The 18,871-nt window shown below is 51.9% G+C and overlaps 2 protein-coding genes across 2 annotated transcripts in view; one reads left to right on the forward strand and one right to left on the reverse strand.

The window, feature by feature from the left end:
• LOC116464030 (NADH dehydrogenase [ubiquinone] 1 alpha subcomplex subunit 11) overlaps nucleotides 1–2,026 on the reverse strand; it is an 11,058-nt gene extending 9,032 nt beyond the window's left edge. The window contains exon 1 of the mRNA XM_032147300.2: nucleotides 1,839–2,026. Coding sequence (XP_032003191.1) covers nucleotides 1,839–1,935 — 97 coding nt within the window. The 5' untranslated portion in view covers nucleotides 1,936–2,026. The remainder of the gene's footprint in view (nucleotides 1–1,838) is intronic.
• Nucleotides 2,027–10,348: 8,322 nt separating this feature from the next.
• Nucleotides 10,349–18,871, forward strand: part of LOC131382597 (uncharacterized) — a 13,920-nt gene continuing 5,397 nt past the window's right edge. The window contains exons 1-3 of the mRNA XM_058434954.1: nucleotides 10,349–10,388; nucleotides 10,423–10,829; nucleotides 11,112–11,162. Coding sequence (XP_058290937.1) covers nucleotides 10,349–10,388; nucleotides 10,423–10,829; nucleotides 11,112–11,162 — 498 coding nt within the window. The remainder of the gene's footprint in view (nucleotides 10,389–10,422; nucleotides 10,830–11,111; nucleotides 11,163–18,871) is intronic.

Raw genomic sequence — 18,871 nt, forward strand, 5'->3', positions numbered from 1 at the left:
GCCTTGGCCTCCCAAAGTGCTGGGATTACAGGCGTGAGCCATGGCACCCGGCCTATGCCTGGCTAATTTTTTTTGTATTGTTAGTAGAGACGGGGTTACACCGTGTTAGCCAGGATGGTCTTGATCTCCTGACCTCGTGATCCACCCGCCTCAGCCTCCCAAAGTGCTGGGATTACAGGCGTGAGCCACCGCGCCCAGCTGGTTTTTTTTTTTTTTTTTTTGAGACAGAGTCTCACTCTATTGCCCAGGCTGGAGTGCAGTGGCACAATCTCGGCTCACTGCAACCTCTGCCTCCTGGGTTCACGCCATTCTCCTGCCTCAGCCTCCCAAGTAGCTGGGACTACAGGCGCCCGCCACAATGCCCGGCTAATTTTTTGTATTTTTAGTAGAGACAGGGTTTCACCGTGTTAGCCAGGATGGTCTCAATCTCCTGACCTCGTGATCCGCCTCCCAAAGTGCTGGGATTACAGGAGTGAGCCACCACGCCCGGCCTATTATTTTTATTTTTTGAGACAAGGTCTCGCTCTGTCGCCCAGGCTGGTGTGCAGTGGCACAATCATAGCTCACTAGAGCCTTGAACTCCTGGTTTCAAGTGATCCTCCTGTCTCAGCCTCCTGAGTAGCTGGGACTACAGGTACGCACCACCATGCCCAGCTAATTGTTTTACTTTTTTGCAGAGATGGGGATCTTGCTATTTTGCCCAGGCTGGTCTGGAACTCCTGGCCTCAAGCGATCCTTCCACTTTAGCCTCTGAGCGCCGGATTACAGGTGTGAGCCACCGCGCCTGGCCCAGTTTGTAAAGATTCTTCATTAGAGGGAAGGGGACTTCCAGCTCCATCTGGGACCTGATGAGTCCCAACCTGTGGCTGAGAATTAAAGGACATGACGCCCATGAAACGCTCAGGCTGGAAGGGGCAAGACTCAGATTTACCCTATAAGAGAATGCCAGGGCCGGCCAGGCATGGTGGCCCATGCCTGTAATCCCAGCACTTTGGGAGCCCGAGATGGGCGAATTGCCTGAGACCAGGAGTTCCAGATCAGTCTGGCCAACACGGTGAAATCCCGTCTCTACTAAAAATACAAAATAATTAGCTGGGCGCGGTGGCGTGCGCCCATAATCCCAGCTACTTGGGAGGCTGAGGCAGGGGAATTGCTTGAACCAGGGAGCTGAAGGTTGCAGTGAGCCGAGATCGCGCCACTGCACTCCAGCCTGGGCGACAGAGCAAGGCTCTGTCTCAAAAAAAAAAAAAAAAAAAAAGAATGCCAGGGCTTGTGGGTCCCCCTTATTCCCCTGCAAGGGTACCCTCACAGTAGCTCCTGATCCACCTCACTTAGGACCTCTCTGGCGGTCCCAGTAAAAGCTTCAGGTATCCCTAACCACCCAGCACCCCCTCACCACAGAAAGACCTCATCCCACCCCAAAGCTTTCTCAAACATCTGTACCGCCCTCAGATGCCCCAATCATGACTCATGAGCCCCTCTAACAATCTGCTACCCCGTTGGAAAGTCTCGTGGTCCCTTAGCTCCTTGGACTTGATAATGGCCCTGTCTCACTCCACAATTTCCCCGAGCCTGGCGATAGCTTGGGACCGCCTCAGACGACCCCAGGGACTAGCTTGTCGCATGTCACGACCTCCCAGTGCTCCCCAACCCTGCTGGACCCCTACCAACATCCATTTCACGCCAGATCCCCCCCCACGACCGCCCAAGACACCCCGATGACGACCACGTGAGTACCCGCGAGACTCCCAGACCCGTTCGATCCAAACAGCCCCCAGTAACCCCACGACCTCCCTGCGGCCTCGGCCCTCCAACCTCGGGGCCAGGCCGGCGCTCACCAGCGACGCTGGCAATACTGGTGGTGCTGTAGGCTTTGCGGTGGCAATCGGTGCCATCGGGGATATCCCAGTACTGACGAAAAACCGTCGGCGCCATAGCCTGCAACCCAGATCCCGCACCACGGACCCCGCCGGCTCGGCAAGCGCAAGGGCAGCAGCGGCTGGCTATCGCGAGACTTCTCGGGCTGCGCGCGCAACCTTTCGGGCTAGCGGGCCGGCAACAAATGAGCAACTTTATTGATAGGCGCGGGCGCGGACACGGACACGGATCGCGCGCACGCACCGGGGACAGGCCTGGTGGAAGAGAGCAGCAAGTGCACTCCCAGGCCGATTCCCAGAGGGTGAAACTGAGGACGACTCCGATCAGTGCAGACAGATTTCGCTAGTCCCAGCTCAGGGAGTCCTAGGTTAGGGACGGTTTGACTACTAGAGGCGGGGACTAATCTACTAGGGGAGGGGCCAGGCTCAGACTGGGACGAGCGGGACTCCAGTTGATAGGAGCGAGACATGACGAGACAAGGACTGTGGGGCGGGGCATGGCGGGGATGTGGCCACACCCAGTGTCAGAATCTGTATAGCGAGTGGTCATGCCCTGTGGTCAGTCACCAAGCTGGAGTCTGAGCCGGGTGCTACTGTTTTGGGCCGTGGACAGGATCAGGGGCGGGGATTATCGGGAAAGTGACCAATGACAATACGAGAAGCTCGGCGGGACGTGGCCTCTGTCCAACTCGCGGGTGTCCCACGCCCTAGACCGGATGAAGTACACAGGCGCTGGACTTGGGGGCGTGGCTAGAATTGGAGGAATGACCTAAAAGGGACTTGACCAATCCGAGACTGTATAAGTGATGAAGGGGCGAGGCCGTGCCTGGATCTACCCCTGACAGGCCACAGGTTCGGGGGGGCGTGGTCAGGCTTGCTGTTTCGCGGAGTCCGGGCCAATCCTGGTGTTAGCTTCCAAGTAGGGCGGGGACAGTATCGAAGGTGTGACCAATCCCGTTTTCAGAGCCTGAGTTGCGCGAGCCGCCAAAAAATGTGGCCAGCCTGGGGGCGTGGCTGTCAAGATCTTGTCCAATCCTAGAGTGAGCCCAAACTCAGGGGCGGAGTTTCATGATCCCGGAACCGGTGGTAGTGTTTGGGTTGGAGGAGAGCACGACCCAGCCCTGTGGGGCGGGGTCTAGCGGGGTCAGCGACCAATCGCGCCGAGGTCTAGTGGGGCGGGGCCCTCCCGGGGGCGGGGCCTGCGCCAGTTCCGGGCCGCCTGGGGGCGTGGCCGGGCCTGGACAGCTGCCTTGGACTTGTCGGCGCTGCCGGCCCTGTAGATCCAGGAGGCTAACGCACACGCCCAAGCCGAGCACCTGGCCCTCCACGACCAGCAGCTGCGCGCCGCCGTAGACGAACTGGGTCGCGCCAAGGACCGGTGAGGCCCGGGGCCGGCCAGGTGGACTTCACCGAGGCGGTAGGCGGAGGCAGAGCCGAGGCTGGAAAGCGAGGAAGGGCAGGGTGAACCGTGTGCACTTGTATGGAAGCTAGACTGAGTATGGGATTGACAAAAACACCAAAAAACTCGAATTAGTAATCAGTATGTAAAGTTGAAAGAAGTGACACAGGTGTGGACCTCTAACTTCAAACAGGCCCACTTTCCCACAGGTGCTGAGCGACGCAGGGACCACAGACAGCCCAGCGTAGGCATTGGGAGCCATAGCAGGCTCTTCAGCAGGGGAGGAGGGGATCGTATCAGCATTTTAACTTTTTAAATTTATTATTTTTTTTTGAGACGGAGTTTCGCTCTTGTCGCCTAGGCTGGAGTGCAGTGGCGTGATCTCAGCTTACTGCAGCCTTCACCTCCCGGATTCAAGCGATTCTCCTGCCTCAGCCTCCCGTGTAGCTGGTATTACAGGCGCCCGCCACCACGCCCGGTCAAGTTTTGTATTTTTAGTAGAGACTGGTTTTCGTCACGTTGTGCAGGCTGGTCTCTAACTCCTGACCTCAGATGATCCGCCTACCTCAGCCTCCTAAAGTGCTGGGATTACAGGCGTGAGCCACCGCATCCGGCCTAAAATTATTTTTGAGGCAGGGCCTCACTCCTATGCTCAGGCTGGAGTGCAGCCTCGACCTCCGGAGCTCAGGTGATTCTCCCACCTGTCTCCCAAGCAGCTGGCACTACAGGCGTCCACCACCACGCATGGCTAATTTTTTGTAGAGACAGTTTTGCCATGTTGCCCAGTTTGGTCTTGAACTCCTGGGCTCAAGCAATCCTCCCACCTCACCCTTCCAAAGTGCTGGGATTACAGGCATGAGCCACCACGCCTATCTCTTTTATTATTTTTGAGACAGGGTCTTGCTCTTTTGCCCAGGCTGGAATGCACTGGTGCGATCTCGACTCACTGCAGTCTCACCCTCCCTCCTCAGCCTCTCAAGGAGCTGGGATTACAGGCGTGCGACAGCACACCTGGCTGATTAAAAAAAAAATCCTTTAGAAATGGGGTCAGACTATGTTGCCTAGGCTGGCCTTGAACTCCTGGGCTCAAGTGATCCTCCCGCCTCAGCCTCCCGAAGTGCTGGGATTACAGGCACGAGCCACCATGCTGGCCCATATCAGCATTGTTGAAGAGTCCCTCTGACAGCTGAGGATGAAAGAGATGAGACAGGCACCCAGGGAGGTGGGAGGAGCTGGGTCCCAGGTGGGAACTATTAATTCAGAGCTAATTGGACATATTCATTTTTACTGAGCACCTGCTGTGTGCCAGGCACTCATCCATTCATCTTCATTGAGCACCTACTATGTGTCAGGCATTCTGCTGGGTACTGGAGCACATCAGTAAGACCTACTTAGCCTTGCCCATTGGGCATCCACAGACCAGTGGAGAGACAGACATGTCACTGGGCAGTTACATCATCGGTGGCCAACGGCTGTGATGGAGGGGCATATGGGGCTCTGAGGGATCTCAGAGGGAAGGCTTCCCAGAGGAAGAGCCTACTAAGAATAGATGGGAAAAGATACTGGAAAAGAAGGAACTGCAGGAAGAGTGAGGAGACGAAATGAGGGTTCTCATAAGAAAATGCCATAAACTGGCTGGGCAGTGGCTCACGCCTGTAATCCCAGCACTTTGGAAGGCTGAGGCAGGCAGATCACCTGAGGTCAGGAGTTCGAGACCAGCCTGGCCAATATGGCGAAACCCTGTCTCTACCAAAAATATAAAAAATTAGCTGGGTGTGGTGGCACGCACCTGTACTCCCAGCTACTCGGGAGGTTGAGGCACGAGAATCGCTTGAACCCAGGAGGCAGAGGTTGCGGTGAGCCAAAATTGCGCCACTGCACTCCAGCCTGGGCAACAGAGAGAGACTCTGTCTCCAACAACAAAAAAAATGCCATAAATTAAGTGGCTTAAACAAGAGGTTTGTTTCTCAGCGTTCTGGAGGCTGGACGTCCGAGAGCAGGGTGCCAGCATGGTTAGGTTATGGGAGGACCCTCTTCCGGGCTTGCAAATTTCTGGCTTCTCTCTGCGTCCTCACAGGGCAGAGAGAGCCAGGAGTTCTTTTCTATCTCTTCATATAAGCACACTAATCCCATCATAGAGACCCCCACCCTGACAACCTCATCTAACCCTAATCACCTCCAAAAAGCTCCATCTCTAAATACCGTTCTGCTATGGTTAGGCTTTGTGTCTCCACCCAAATGTCAACTTGAATTGTAATCCCATAATGCCCACGTGTTACGGAAGGAACTGGTGGGAGGTAAGTGAATCATGGGGGATGGTTTCCCCTTCATGCTGTTCTCGTGATAGTGAGTGAGTTCTTACGAGATCTGATGGCCGGGTGCAATGGCTCACACCTGTAATCTCAGCACTTTGGGAGGCTGAAGCGGGCAGATCACCTGAGGTCACGAGTTCGAGACCAGCCTGGCCAACATGGTGAAACTCTGTCTCTACTGGAAAAAAAAAAAAAAAAAAAAATTAGCTGGACATGGTGGCACACGCCTGCAGTCCTAGCTACTGGGGAGGCTGAGGCAGAATTGCTTGACCTCGGGAGGCGGAGGTTGCAGTGAGCCGAGATCACACCACCGCACTCCAGCCTGGATGATAGAGCTGGATTCCATCTCAATGAATCAATAAGGGAGATCTGATGGTTTTATAAGGGATTCCCCCTTCGCTGGTCTCTCACTCTCTCTCCTGCTGCCCTATAAAGGGTGCCTTCCATCATGATTGTAAGTTTCCCGAGGCCACCCCAGCCATGTGGAAATGAGTCAATTACACCTCTTTATAAATCACCCAGTATCAGGTATGTCCTTAGAGCATCGTGAGAATGGACTAATACACCTCCCATTGGCGTTAGGACTTCATCATATGAATTTTGCAGAGACAGAAAGATTCAGTTCAGGCCAGGTACAGTGGCTCAGCTTGTAATCCCAGTACTTCGGGAGGCCAAGGCGGGCGGATCACTTGAGGTCAGGAGTTCAAGACCAGCCTGGCCAACATGGCGAAACTTTGTCTCTACTAAATATACAAAAATCAGCCTTCCTTCTTTCTCCTTTCCCGTTTCCCTTTCCCTTTCCTTTCTTCTCTCTTCTTTCCTCTGTAGCCCAGGCTGGAGTATAGTCAACTCGCTGCAGACTCCCCGCCTCAGGCTCCCGTGATTCTCCTACCTCGGCCTGCGGGCTGCCTGGGATTGCGGGCACGCGCCACCAACCCTGCCTGCTTTTTGTCCTTTGGCTGGAGGTGCAGTTTTGCCATGTTGGCCACGCTGGTCTCCAGCTCCTGACCTCGAGTGGTCTGCCTGTCTCGGCCTCCCGAGGTGCTGGGACTGCAGACGGAGTCTCGCTCACTCGGCACTCGGTGTTGCCCGGGCTGGAGTGCGGTGGTGTGGTCTTGGCTCGCTGCAGCCTCCGCCTCCCAGCCGCCTGCCTTGGCCTCCCAGGGTGCTGGGATTGCAGCCTCTGCCCCACCGCCGCCCCGTCTGGGAGGTGGGGAGCCTCTCTGCCTGGCCGCCCATCGTCTGGGATGTGAGGAGCGCCTCTGCCCGGCCGCCCATCGTCTGGGAAGTGAGGAGCGCCTCTGCCCGTCCGCCCCGTCTGGGAGGTCTACCACGGAGGCCAGACGCAATGTGGGGGCTGGACGTGGTGGCTCACGCCTGTAGTCCCGACACTCTAGGAGGCCGAGGTGGGTTGATCACTTGAGGCTAGGGGTTCGAGACCAGCCTGGCCAACGTGGCGAAACATATGAAAAATACAACAGACCAACCAACCAACCCAGCAACAACAAAACAGGTCTACCCTGGAGTCATACTCTAATTTTTTCCATTTTCCTCCCTTTCTGATCCTTTATCCCACTTTCTTTTTCTTCCTCTTCCTTCTCCTTCTTCTTTGTCAAATAGAGGATTGAGTTATTATCATTGATCCATACAAAGTCCCTCTCTCATTTATTTTCTTTAATTCCCACCCCCCATTTCTATTCCCGTCTTCCCATGTGCAACCTTCCTAATATGTTTGATATGCATCTTTTTGTTTGTATGTATTTTTAGAAAATGTTTTTGTGTGCAAAAAAAAAAATAATAATACAAAAAAAAAAATACAAAAATCAGTCGGGCATGGTGGCGCATGCCTGTAAACCCAGCTACTCGGGAGGTTGAGGCAGGACAGTTGTTTGAACCTGGAGGCAGAGGTTGCACTGAACTCCAGCCTGGGCAACAGAGCGAGACTCTGTCTCAAAAATTATAATAGGCTGGGTATGGTGGCTCACGCCTGTGATCCCAGAACTTTAAGAGGGCATGGCGGGTGGATCACGAGGTCAGGAGTTCGAGACCAGCCTGGCCAGCATGGTGAAACCCCGTCTCTACTGAAGATACAAAAAACTAGCCGGGCGTGGTGGTGGGCACCTATAATCCCAGCTACTAGGGAGGCTGAGTCAGGAGAATCGCTTGAACCCTGGAGGCGGAGGTTGCAGTAAGCTGAGATCACGCCATTGCACTCCAGCCTAGGTGACAGGGCAAGACTTCGTCTCAAAAAAAAAATAATAACATAATATAATAATAAAAACAAACAAACACTCTGTTCATAACCAGGGAGGACCCTGAGGCAGTGGTGAGGAATGCGGGCTTTATCCCGAAGGTGATGGGGAGCCTCTTGCGGGTCCAGAGCAGGGAGGAACAGGTGCTGTGGTCCTCAGTTCCGTAATCACCTCCTCTTGCCTTCCTGCCAGTGAAGGCTGCTTATGGGACACATTACTTTCATATTTTGCTGTTCAATAAATGTGGGGTGGAGAATAAATTGGCAGAATTACCATATAAAATAAAATTCGAAGTCCTGTGACAACAAAAGAAACTTAAAATACACACGTACACACGCACAGGCACACGGCTTTCCCTGCTAATCATTTTACAACCAAGCAGCTAACCCAGAGCCCACAAAAGCAGAGTAAAAATTCTAACACTTGGTAAAATAAAAATGCACATATATCCCTGTCATCTAAAAAAAATGCTTAAGTATGCAAAGACAGACAGCAATTACAGCTACTGAGAACATCACTGTAAGCAAACTGAGGCAGAGAAAACAAAGGTGCTGATGAGGATTTGAACCACCTAAGCTGCAGAAACCCACTGGATGGTTTCCTAGGTTCTGAGTCGGCATTATCTTTCAGAACGATGTTCTAGAAGAGATCACATAACACTGTTACAAAGGATCTGGAGAAAGGGACCCTGGCTTCATCACTCTGGCTCTCCAGTCATGCTTTACATTTTCATTTCTTACACTCTCTTTCACAGGAAGTCAATTTACAGACTTCCATCAAGCCCTTAGAGACCTTTTTGGACTCTCCATGACAAGTTCTTGATGTTATGTCTGCACTTTGGACAAATTCTTAGCAGTTAACTTACAAGGCAGTTAAGATTTTTGTTCAAGCACAATATAGCTAGAATAGGGTCATACATTCAATAAAACAAATACTTACCAAGCATTTATTGAGTGGAAGATAAAAAGCACAAAGCATAATTATAAAACATTCTCCCCTGCCACCATAAAAATTGTTTTTAAGCCTTACAGAATACAGCATAACATGACCAAAGCAAAAATAGTGAGGACTAAAGGGGAGGAAGGGGAAATATCAGCATCAGCTAAATATGACCCAGAACAGCCTTGATGGTCAGACGCGTAAAGACAAATTGGGTAGGGTTAGGGGATGGCTGTCAGGGGCACATTCTACAGGGGAAAAAACAGCTGATACAGAAGCCTGAAAGGAAAAGCGGGCAGAGCACCTGGACATGACTGTTACTTGCTGCATCCACGGTACAATGCGCCTTTCCAGAACACAGCAGCGGCCCGGGGGAGAGGGATCGCTCAAACAGCACCAGAGGCTGCATTCCAACTTTTCCTCCATCCACGAGTCCGTTTTCATTGTTAGTTTCTCCTTAAAAACGATTGGCTGAACACGCACACGCGGGAACAAGGAAAACCTGACTGAAGAATGAGGCGTTTAAGCTTAAGGGCCTTGGATCCGGGCGCGGTGGCTCAGGCCTGTAATCCCAGAACTTTGGGAGGCAGAGATGGGTCATTTGAGGTCAGGAGTGCGAGACCAGCCTGGCCAACATGGCGAAACCCAGTCTCTACTAAACAACACAAAAGTTAGCCAGGCGTGGTGTCAGGCGCCTGTAATCCCAGCTACTCGGGAGGCTGAGGCAGGAGAATCGCTTGAACCCATGGCCTGTCAAGAGACGGAGGCTGCAGTAAGCCAAGATCGCCCCACTGCACTCCAGCCTGGGCGACAGAGTGAGACTCCATCTCAACAAGCGCCTGCCACCATACCCGGCTAAGTTTTGTGTTTTTCGTAGAGACAGGGTTTTACCATGTTGGCCAAGCTGGTCTAGAACTCCTGACCTCAGGCGATCCAGCTGCCTCAGTCTCCCAAAGTGCCGGGATTACAGGAATGAGCACTAAGCCCGGCCAAAAAACCGAAAATCTCAAAGGCCTTTCCCCTTCCCCGCCTGGGCTCAAACAACAGCCGGAGCCGCCCTGCCACGCCCCGTCGCGGTCCCGGGGAGCAGGCTGGCTGACTGAGGTCGATCACGGGCCCCGAAAGGGCTGCGGGCGACGCGGGCTCCCACCTCGGGGCGCGGCCACTGGGGCGAGAGGTGCTGGCAGCCCCCAAGCCAGCCCCGTGCAAGGAGCCAGAGAGACGCGCCCTCCGCCTCCTCCCACCCAAGCCTCACGCAGCGGGGCGGGCCAGTCGCAGGAGAAAGGGGCGCGCTCGCCCCGCCCGGGGAACCGGGGCCTCTTCCGGGCAGGCTCCCCTTTGTCCCAGGACTCTGGGCGCCTCCTCTCCGCCCTCGCCCTGCCCCGTGAGGCCGTCACTGGGCGCCTCACCGTGATGTTGCAGTGGAGCCTGAGCTGCGGCGGCGGCTCCTGGTTCTTGTGGAAGATAGAGGCCAGCAACTTCAGCTTGGCCTTGAACCCTCACACGGACAGTTTACTCTCACCTCTGGCGGGAGGGGCGCGGAAGGTGAGCCGGTCGGGAGCCGCTGTCATGGCCGCGACCACCCGCGGGACCTCTCGGCGGCGCTCTCGCAGCTCCGCCTCTCCCCGCTGCCTCCACTCTAGTCGGAGTAGGGCTAGAAAATGGCAAGGGGCACCGAGGCCTCTGCGGGGAGCTGTGTGGCGGCCTGGGCGGCTGCTCCCCTTGTAACAGACTCCACCGACAGGAGGCGCTGCTCCCGTCAAGCCGCAGCTTAAAAGGGCAACAGCACTACCGCCCCCACTACCGCCAGGGAAAGGGCTGCCCCTACCCGGCTCCCGTCTCTCTCGCCCCTCACCCCTCACTCCTCACACCCCTCACCCCTCACCCCCGCGCGCCCCGTGCGCACCCGTTTCGGCGGGTGCACGAGTCCAGAGCATGCGCGCGCTTCCGGCTGCCCCCTCTTCGCCTTGACCCAGCACTGTTGGACCCATCTGGTCCGTTCTTCACACTCGCGGACTGGAGGCTCCGGGCAGCACAACCACCAACTCGTGTGTGTGTTGGGGTGGGGGTGGGGTGCAGAAACGCCCAACTCTGTGTGTGTGTGTGAGTGTGTGTGAGTGTGTGTGTGTGTGTGTGTGTGAGAGTGTGTGTGTGAGAGAGAGAGAGAGTGTGTGTGTGTGTGTGTGTGTGTGTGTGTCTCCCCCAAGGGAACAACACTGCTGAGTTCAGGCTATTAGCTCATGGACTGTCAGCAAAATACAGTCAGAAGACGGCTATGTGCTGTTTTGTCTTTTGCGGTGACATCATGTTGCTCATGTTTTATGTTTTTCAGAGTTCATCAATTTCTGTTTGTTCTCAGTTAATATCCAGCTCAATAGATTGTGTAAGTAGAATACCCCCAAACTGAAACTCACCTACATAAAATATACTGAAAAATATGTCACCCACTTAAACTATAGTTGAAAATATGTACTCATTAGTTTTGTGTAGCCAACACTGGATAATGGATAAGGGCACAGGATCCCAGGGCTAGACTACCGGCTGGAGATCAGTGGCACGGTCTCGCTCACTGCAGCCTCAACCTCCCGGGTTCAAACAATCTTCCCACCTCAGCCCCCCGAGTAGCTGGGACTACAGGCATGCACTATCATGCCTGGCTAATTTCTTAAAAAAATTTTTTTAGGCCAGGCGTGGTGGCTCACGCCTGTAATCTCAGCACTTTGGGAGGCCGAGACAGACGGATCACCTGGGGTCGGGAGTTTGAGACCAGCCTGACCAACATGCTGAAACCCCATCTGTACTAAAAACACAAAATTAGCCGGGCCTGGTGGTGTGCGCCTGTAATCCCAGCTACTCGGGAGGCTGAGGCAGGAGAATCGCTTGAACCTGGGGTGGCGTAGGTTGCAGTGAGCCGAGATCGCGCCATTGCACCCCAGCCTGGGCAACAAGAGGGAAACTCTGTCTGAAAAAAAAAAAAAAAATTTTTTTTATTGAGGTGAAATTCACATAATATAAAATGAACCATTTAGAAGTGTACACAGCTGGGCAAGGTGCTTCACGCCACCAGCACTTTGTAATTCCAGCACTTTGGGAGGCCAAGGCAGGAAGATCACTTGAGCCCAGGAGTTCAAGACCAGCTAGGGCAACATGGTGGGACCCCGTCTCTACAAAAACTTTAAAAATTAAGGACCGGGCACGGTGGCTCACGCCTGTAATCCCAGCACTTTGGGAGGCCAAGGCGGGCGGATCACCAGATCAGGAGATTGAGACCATCCCGGCTAACACGCTGAAACTCTGTCTCTACTAAAAACACACAAAAAAAATTAGCCGGGCGTGGTGGCAGGCGCCTTTAGTCCCAGCTACTCAGGAGGCTGAGGCAGGAGAATGGTGTGGACCCGGGACGTGGAGCTTGCAGTGAGCCGAGATGGTGCCACTGCACTCCAGCCTGGGCAACAGAGCGAGACTCTGTCTCAAACCAACAAACAAACAAACAAAAAAAACACCAAAGGGCTGAGTGTGGTGGTTCATGCCTGTAATCCCAACACTTTGGGAGGCTGAGGCAGGAAGATCGCTTAAGCCAAGGAGTTTGAGATCAGCCTGGGCAACATGGCAAAACCCTGTCTCTACTAAAAATACAAAAATACCAAAAAAAAAAAAAAAAATTAGCTGGGCGAGGTGGTGCATCTCTGTAGTCCCAGCCACTCACAAGGCTGAGGTGGCCACAAGAATCACCCAAGCCTAGGAGGTCGAGGCTGCAGTGAGCCATGATCATGCCACGGCACTCCAGCCTGGGTGACAGGATTGAGACCCTATCTCTAAATGAATACATAAACCACCAAAGGTTTGAACGTGGCTGCATAGTCTTTGGGTAACCTACCCTCACCTAAATTTTCCCAAAAGGCTCATTTAATTCTAACATGCTATTGACCAGGCACAGTGGCTCACGCCTGTAATCCTAGTATTTTGGGAGACCGAAGTGGGCAGATTCCATGAGGTCAAGAGTTTGAGACCAGCCCGGCCAGCATGGTGAAACCCCGTGTCTGCTACAAATACAAAAATTAGCCAGATGTGGTGGCACACACCTGTAATCCCAGCTACTGGGGAGGCTGAGGCAGGAGAATTGCTTCAACTTGAGAGGCAGAGATTGCAGTGAGCCGAGATCACGACACTGCGCTCCAGCCTGTGCAACAGAGCGAGGCTCCGTCTCAAAAACAAAAAACATGCCGGGCGCAGTGGCTCACACCTGTAATCCCAGCACTTTGGGAGGCCAAGGCGGGCGGATCACGAGGTCAGGAGATCGAGACCATCCTGGCTAACACGGTGAAAACCTGTCTCTACTAAAAATATGAAAAATTAGCTGGGCGTGGTGGCAGGTGTCTGTAGTTCCAGCTACTTGGGAGGCTGAGGCGGGAGAATGGCCAGAACCCGGGAGGCAGAGCTTGCAGTGAGCCTAGATCTCGCCACTGCACTCCAGCCTGGGCAACAGAGCGAGACTTCATCTCCAAAACAAAACAAAACAAAAGAACAACAAAAAACAAAACAAAAAACAAACATGCTATTGAGCAGAATATAAGGCTCTTCAGAATGCATGTCAATGCCTATAATATGACTGTTGTTTTTACGTTTATTGGAATGAGAACTAGGACAGTCAGAGAAGCTTCCTGCCGAAATAGCTCCCAATGGAGTGATGCCTCCAAGCCTGAGAAAAAGTCACGGTAAAGCACCTTTGGGTATAACCGTTTTGGAGCAGAAAATGATAAACAATTTCAAGGATGGACAGAGGCCCCAGGCCCTGTGCCAGGAAGCAAAAACCTTGAGTACTGGGCTGAGATTCAAGGAACATGACTCATGTAATTATATAGGGAAAAAGAAGAAGAGTATGAACCTTAGAAAAAGGAAATGTGTCTGTTCTTCAGAGATGACGTTGTTATCGACAGAGGGTCTTGACTGCAAGTTGTCTAGGTTCTTGGTGTTTTGAGCAAAGAATTGGACAAAACGCACAGCAAAGCAAGGAAAGCAGAGATTTATCAGAAGTGAAAGTACACACCACAGTGTGGGAGCAGGCCCCAGCGGCTGCTCAAGGGCCCCGGATACAGAATCTTCTCAGGTCCAAATACCTCATAGGTTTCCCATTGGCCGCTTATTTTTATTTATTTATTTATTTTGAGATGGAGTCTCACTCTTGTCGCCCAGGCTGGAGTGCAATGGTGCAATCTTGGCTCACTGCAACCTCTGCCTCCCGGGTTCAAGCAATTCTCCTGCCTCAGCCTCCCGAGTAGCTGGGATTACAGGTGTCTGTCACCACGCCTGGCTAATTTTTGTATATTTTTTGGTAGAGACGGGGTTTCACCATGTTGGCCAGACTGGTCTGGAACTCCTGACCTCAGGTGATCCGCCAGCCTTGGCCTCCTAAAGTGCTGGGATTACATGCTTGAGCCACTGCACCCGGCCCTCCCATTGGCCACTTGGTGTTCACCCCGTGTAAATGAAGTGGTGGTCTGCAATCATTCTGGTAGGTTGCAAAAAGCAAGCAATCAGAGGCTAAAGTGAAGTTACGAAGTTGCACTTCTATGCAAACAAAGACCTTGCCTGCAATCAGTCTGATTGGTTGTGGACGGTGGTTGTGTACAGCAACCAATCAGAGGCTGAAGTGAAGTTAGGAAGTTACACTCCTATGCTTTCTGCAACCAATCAGAGGTACCTTCGATTTCCCATCTGCCCCACAGAAAAGGTTGGGGTTTGCAGGAGTCTCCCCTGGTCCTTTCGTTACTTAAGCTTGGAAGGTTGAGGTTTTTCTTTCGATGTAGTTCTAGAAGTCAGGGTGAATCAGCCTTAGGTTCCCTGCCTCCAGGCCCTATTCTCCTGCCTCAATGTGACTGTATACTTTGAAAGAGAACCCATAAACTATTGGAAGAAATGAGAATTGAGCAAGGGGGCTCTGGGGTTGCAAAATTAATATCCTCAACCTAAACAAGTGCCAGTATACAGAAAACTGGCTTAGAAAACAAGCAGAAGAAAAGAACATTGCATTTACTCAAGCAAGAATTAAAAGATAATAAAAATATCTTGGAATGAGCTTATCAAAAATGGCACAGGATCTAGTTCAAAAAATTTGAAACTGCTGCTAGGGCTGAGCATACAAGATTTGAATATTTGGGAAGATCCAGTATTAAAAAGTTGAACCTAGTTTCCCCCCGAATCTATGAATTTAATCTAGCCTCATTTAAAACACTAGAAGTCTCTTTTAAAGTTAGGCAGGTTGATTCTGAGGTTCAACAGAAAAAAAAAAATGTGAAAAGATCCAGAACATTTCTGAAAAAGTAAGAGGAAACCAGCACTTCTGCATTTGAAAACTCATCATAAAAGTATAGTTTTCAAACAGTTTGGAGCTGGCCCATAAATGGACAGACAACTGGTTAAAAGGGACAGATTAGAGGAGCCAGAAATACATGTGGGAATTTACATCTTTTTTTTTTTTTTTTATCTGAGACGGAGTCTTGGTCTGTCACCCAGGCTGGAGTGCAGTGGCACGATCTTGGCTCACTGAAACCTCTGCCTCCCAGATTCAAGCTATTCTCCTGCCTAAGCCTCCCAAGTAGCTGGGATTACAGGCACACGCCACCACACCTGGCTAATTTTATGTATTTTTAGTAGAGACGGGGTTTCACTGTGTTAGCCAGGATGGTCTCGATCTCCTGACCTCATGATCCGCCCACCTTGGCCTCCCAAAGTGCTGGGATTACAGGCATGAGCCACCGCGCCCAGCCGGGAATTTACATCTTAACAGTGGAATTTCATATCATTGAAAACGAGATGGACTTTTCTCCATAAAACTAAGACACTCAATAGCCATCTGGAAAGGTATAAAGTTAGAGGTAGATTGGAGATTTATTATTTATTTATTTATTTTTTGAGAGAGAGTCTTACTCTGTCTCTCAGGCTGGAGTGCAGTGGCGTCATCTCGGCTCACTGCAACCTCCACCTCCTGGGTGGAGGTGATTCTCCTGCCTCAGCCTCCCAAGTAGCTGGGATTACAGGCGTGCACCACCATCCCCAGCCTAGATGGCAGATTTAAATGTCAAAAACGACACCTTAGGCAGGGCGTGGTGGCTCACACCTGTAATCCCAGCACTTTGAGAGGCCGAGACAAGTGTATCGCCTGAGGTCAGGAGTTCGTGACCAGCCTGGGCAACATGTTGAGACCCCATCTCTACTAAAAATACAAAAATTAGCCGGGCACGGTGGCTCACGCTTGTAATCCCAGCACTTTGGGAGGCCGAGGCGGGCGGATCACGAGGTCAGGAGATCGAGACCACGGTGAAACCCCGTCTCTACTAAAAATACAAAAAATTAGCCGGGCGCGGTGGCGGGCGCCTGTAGTCCCAGCTACTCGGAGAGGCTGAGGCAGGAGAATGGCGTGAACCCGGGAGGCGGAGCTTGCAGTGAGCCAAGATTGCGCCACTGCACTCCAGCCTGGGCGACAGAGCGAGATTCCGTCTCAAAAAAAAAAACACCCAGCTAATACAAAAATTAGCTGGGTGTGGTTGTGTGCTCCTGTAATCCCAGCTACTTGGGAGGTTGAGGCAGGAGAATCGCTTGAACCCAGGAGGCAGAGGTTGCAATGAGCCAAGATGATGCCACTGCACTCCAGCCTGGGTGACAGAGAGAGACCCTGTCTCAAAAAAAAAAAGTTCGTAACTCATGTAAGTTATGAGTGGCTAAATTCCTGGCATTACATTTTATTTGTATTAATATCTATTGGGCTCACTGTTAACACAAGGTTTGGAACAGAGCCAGAGTTAAATGTATAAATACGTATATTTGCTGTGTGAAGGATTAATTGTTCCTTTTCGACTCCCAGAAACCTACATCCTCCTACTGCAACATTGTTCCTGACTGGCAAACTCCTATAACGCCCTGGCCCTCAGTTATCTCATCAAACCTCCCCACCTTGGGTGTTCCATCTCACCCAGAGAAAAGTCCCAAGTCCCCACCAGGAGCTTTGAGGTCTTGTAAGATCTGGCTGTCACCTCCTCTCTCGCGCAGCCTGCTTTTTCTTGGGCTTTCTTCTCAACACTCCCTTGCTCCCTCTGCAGCCAGGCACCACTGGTTTCTGCTGTTCTTCAAATACACCAGGCAAGCTCCAGCCTCAGGGCCTTTGCACCGACTTGTATTTTTTTTTTTTTTTTGAGACGGAGTCTCACTCTGTTGCCCAGGCTGGAGTACAGTGGCGTTTTCTTAAAAGTTCAAGCAATTCTGCTGCCTCAGCCTCCCGAGTAGCTGGGATTACAGGCACACACCACTACACCCGGCTAATTTTTTGTATTTTAGTAGAGACAGGGTTTCACCATGTTGCCCAGCTGGTCTTGAACTCCTGAGCTCAGGCAATCCACCCGCCTTGGCCTCCCGAAGTGCTGGGATTACAGGCGTGAGCTGCCATGCCCGGCACACTGACTGTTCTTTCTGCTTGGAACACAGTTCCCTCACATATTCATGAGGTGGCTCTCTTACCTCCTTCAGGTCTTTGCTCAAAATGTCACCTCCATGAAACCTTTACTTGGCACACTGTAAATTATAACATCCTCTCCCAATACACACTCTCTATGCCTGTCTCTCTCGCTCTCTCTCTCTCTTTTTTTTTTTTTTGAGACAGAGTCTCGGTGTGTCGCCCAGGCTGGAGTGCAGTGGCATGATCTTGGCTCACTGCAAGCTCCGCCTACCGGGTTCACGCCATTCTCCTGCCTCAGCCTCCCTAGTAGCTGGGACTACAGGCGCCCGACACCACGCCTGGCTAATTTTTTGTATTTTTAGTAGAGACGGGGTTTCATCGTGTTAGACAGGATGGTCTCAATCTCCTGACCTCGTGATCCGCCCACCTCGGCCTCCCAAAGTGCTGTGATTACAGGCATTGAGCCACCGTGCCCGGCCCTCTCTCTGTCTTTTTAATTTAATTTAATTTTTTCTTTTGAGATGGGATCTCACTCTGTCTCCCAGGCTGGAACACAGTGGTATAATCATAGCTCACTGCAGCCTCGAACTCCCAGGTTCCAGGAACCCTTCCACCTCAGCTTCCCGAGTACCTGGGACCACAGGTGTGTGCCACCACACCCGGCTAATTTTTTTTTTAGAGATGGGGTCTCACTTTGTTGCCCAGTCTGGTCTCAAACTCCTGGGCTCAAGCAGTCCTCCTGCCTTGGCCTCTTAAAGTGCTGGTATTACAGGTGTGAGTCCCCGCGTCTGGCCCTTCTCTGTCTTTCCTGCTTTATTTTTCCCCATAACCAATCCTGATCACCACATGACATATTATATATCTTATTTATTTGTCCCTGCTCTGTCAGCCCAATACAGTGTCAGCTTTTGGAAATTAGGGGATTTTGTCCATCTCATTCATTGCTGTCTATCTCCAGAGCCTAGACTCCAACCAACAAGTAACTTAGCCAAGGCCGGGCGCGGTGGCTCACGCCTGCAATCCCAGCACTTTGGGAGGCTGAGGCAAGTGGATCACTTGAGGTCAGGAGTTTAAGACCAGCCTGGCCAACATGGTGAAACCTCGACTCTACCAAAAATACAAAGAAATTAGCCAGGCGTGGTGGCTCATGCCTGTAATACCATCTACTCAGGAGGCTGAGGCAGGAGAATCGCTTCAACCTGGGAAGCAGAGGTTGCAGTGAGCCAAGATCGCACCACTGCACTCCAGCCTGGGCAACAAAGTGAGACTCCATCTCAAAAATAAAATAATAATAATAAATAAATATAAATAAATTATTTAAAAAAAAAAAAACACCATCGTCCAGGAGCGGTGGCTCATGCCTGTAATCCTAGCACTTTGGGAGGTCGAGGTGGGTGGATCACTTAAGCTCAGGAGTTCGAGACCAGCCTGGCCAACATGGTGAAACCCCCCTCTCTACCAAAAATACAAAAATTAGCCGGGCGTAGTGGTGGGGACCTGTAATTCCAGCTACTCAGGAGGCTGAAGCAGGAGAATCATTTGAACCTGGGAGGTGGAGGTTGCAGTGAGCTGAGATCACGCCATTGCACTCCAGCCTGGGTGACAGAGAGCGAGGCTCCATCTCAAAAAAAAAAAAAAAAAAA

The sequence above is a fragment of the Hylobates moloch genome, unplaced genomic scaffold, assembly GCF_009828535.3.
Source record: "Hylobates moloch isolate HMO894 unplaced genomic scaffold, HMol_V3 SCAFFOLD_129, whole genome shotgun sequence".
Classification (NCBI taxonomy): Eukaryota; Metazoa; Chordata; class Mammalia; order Primates; family Hylobatidae; genus Hylobates; species Hylobates moloch.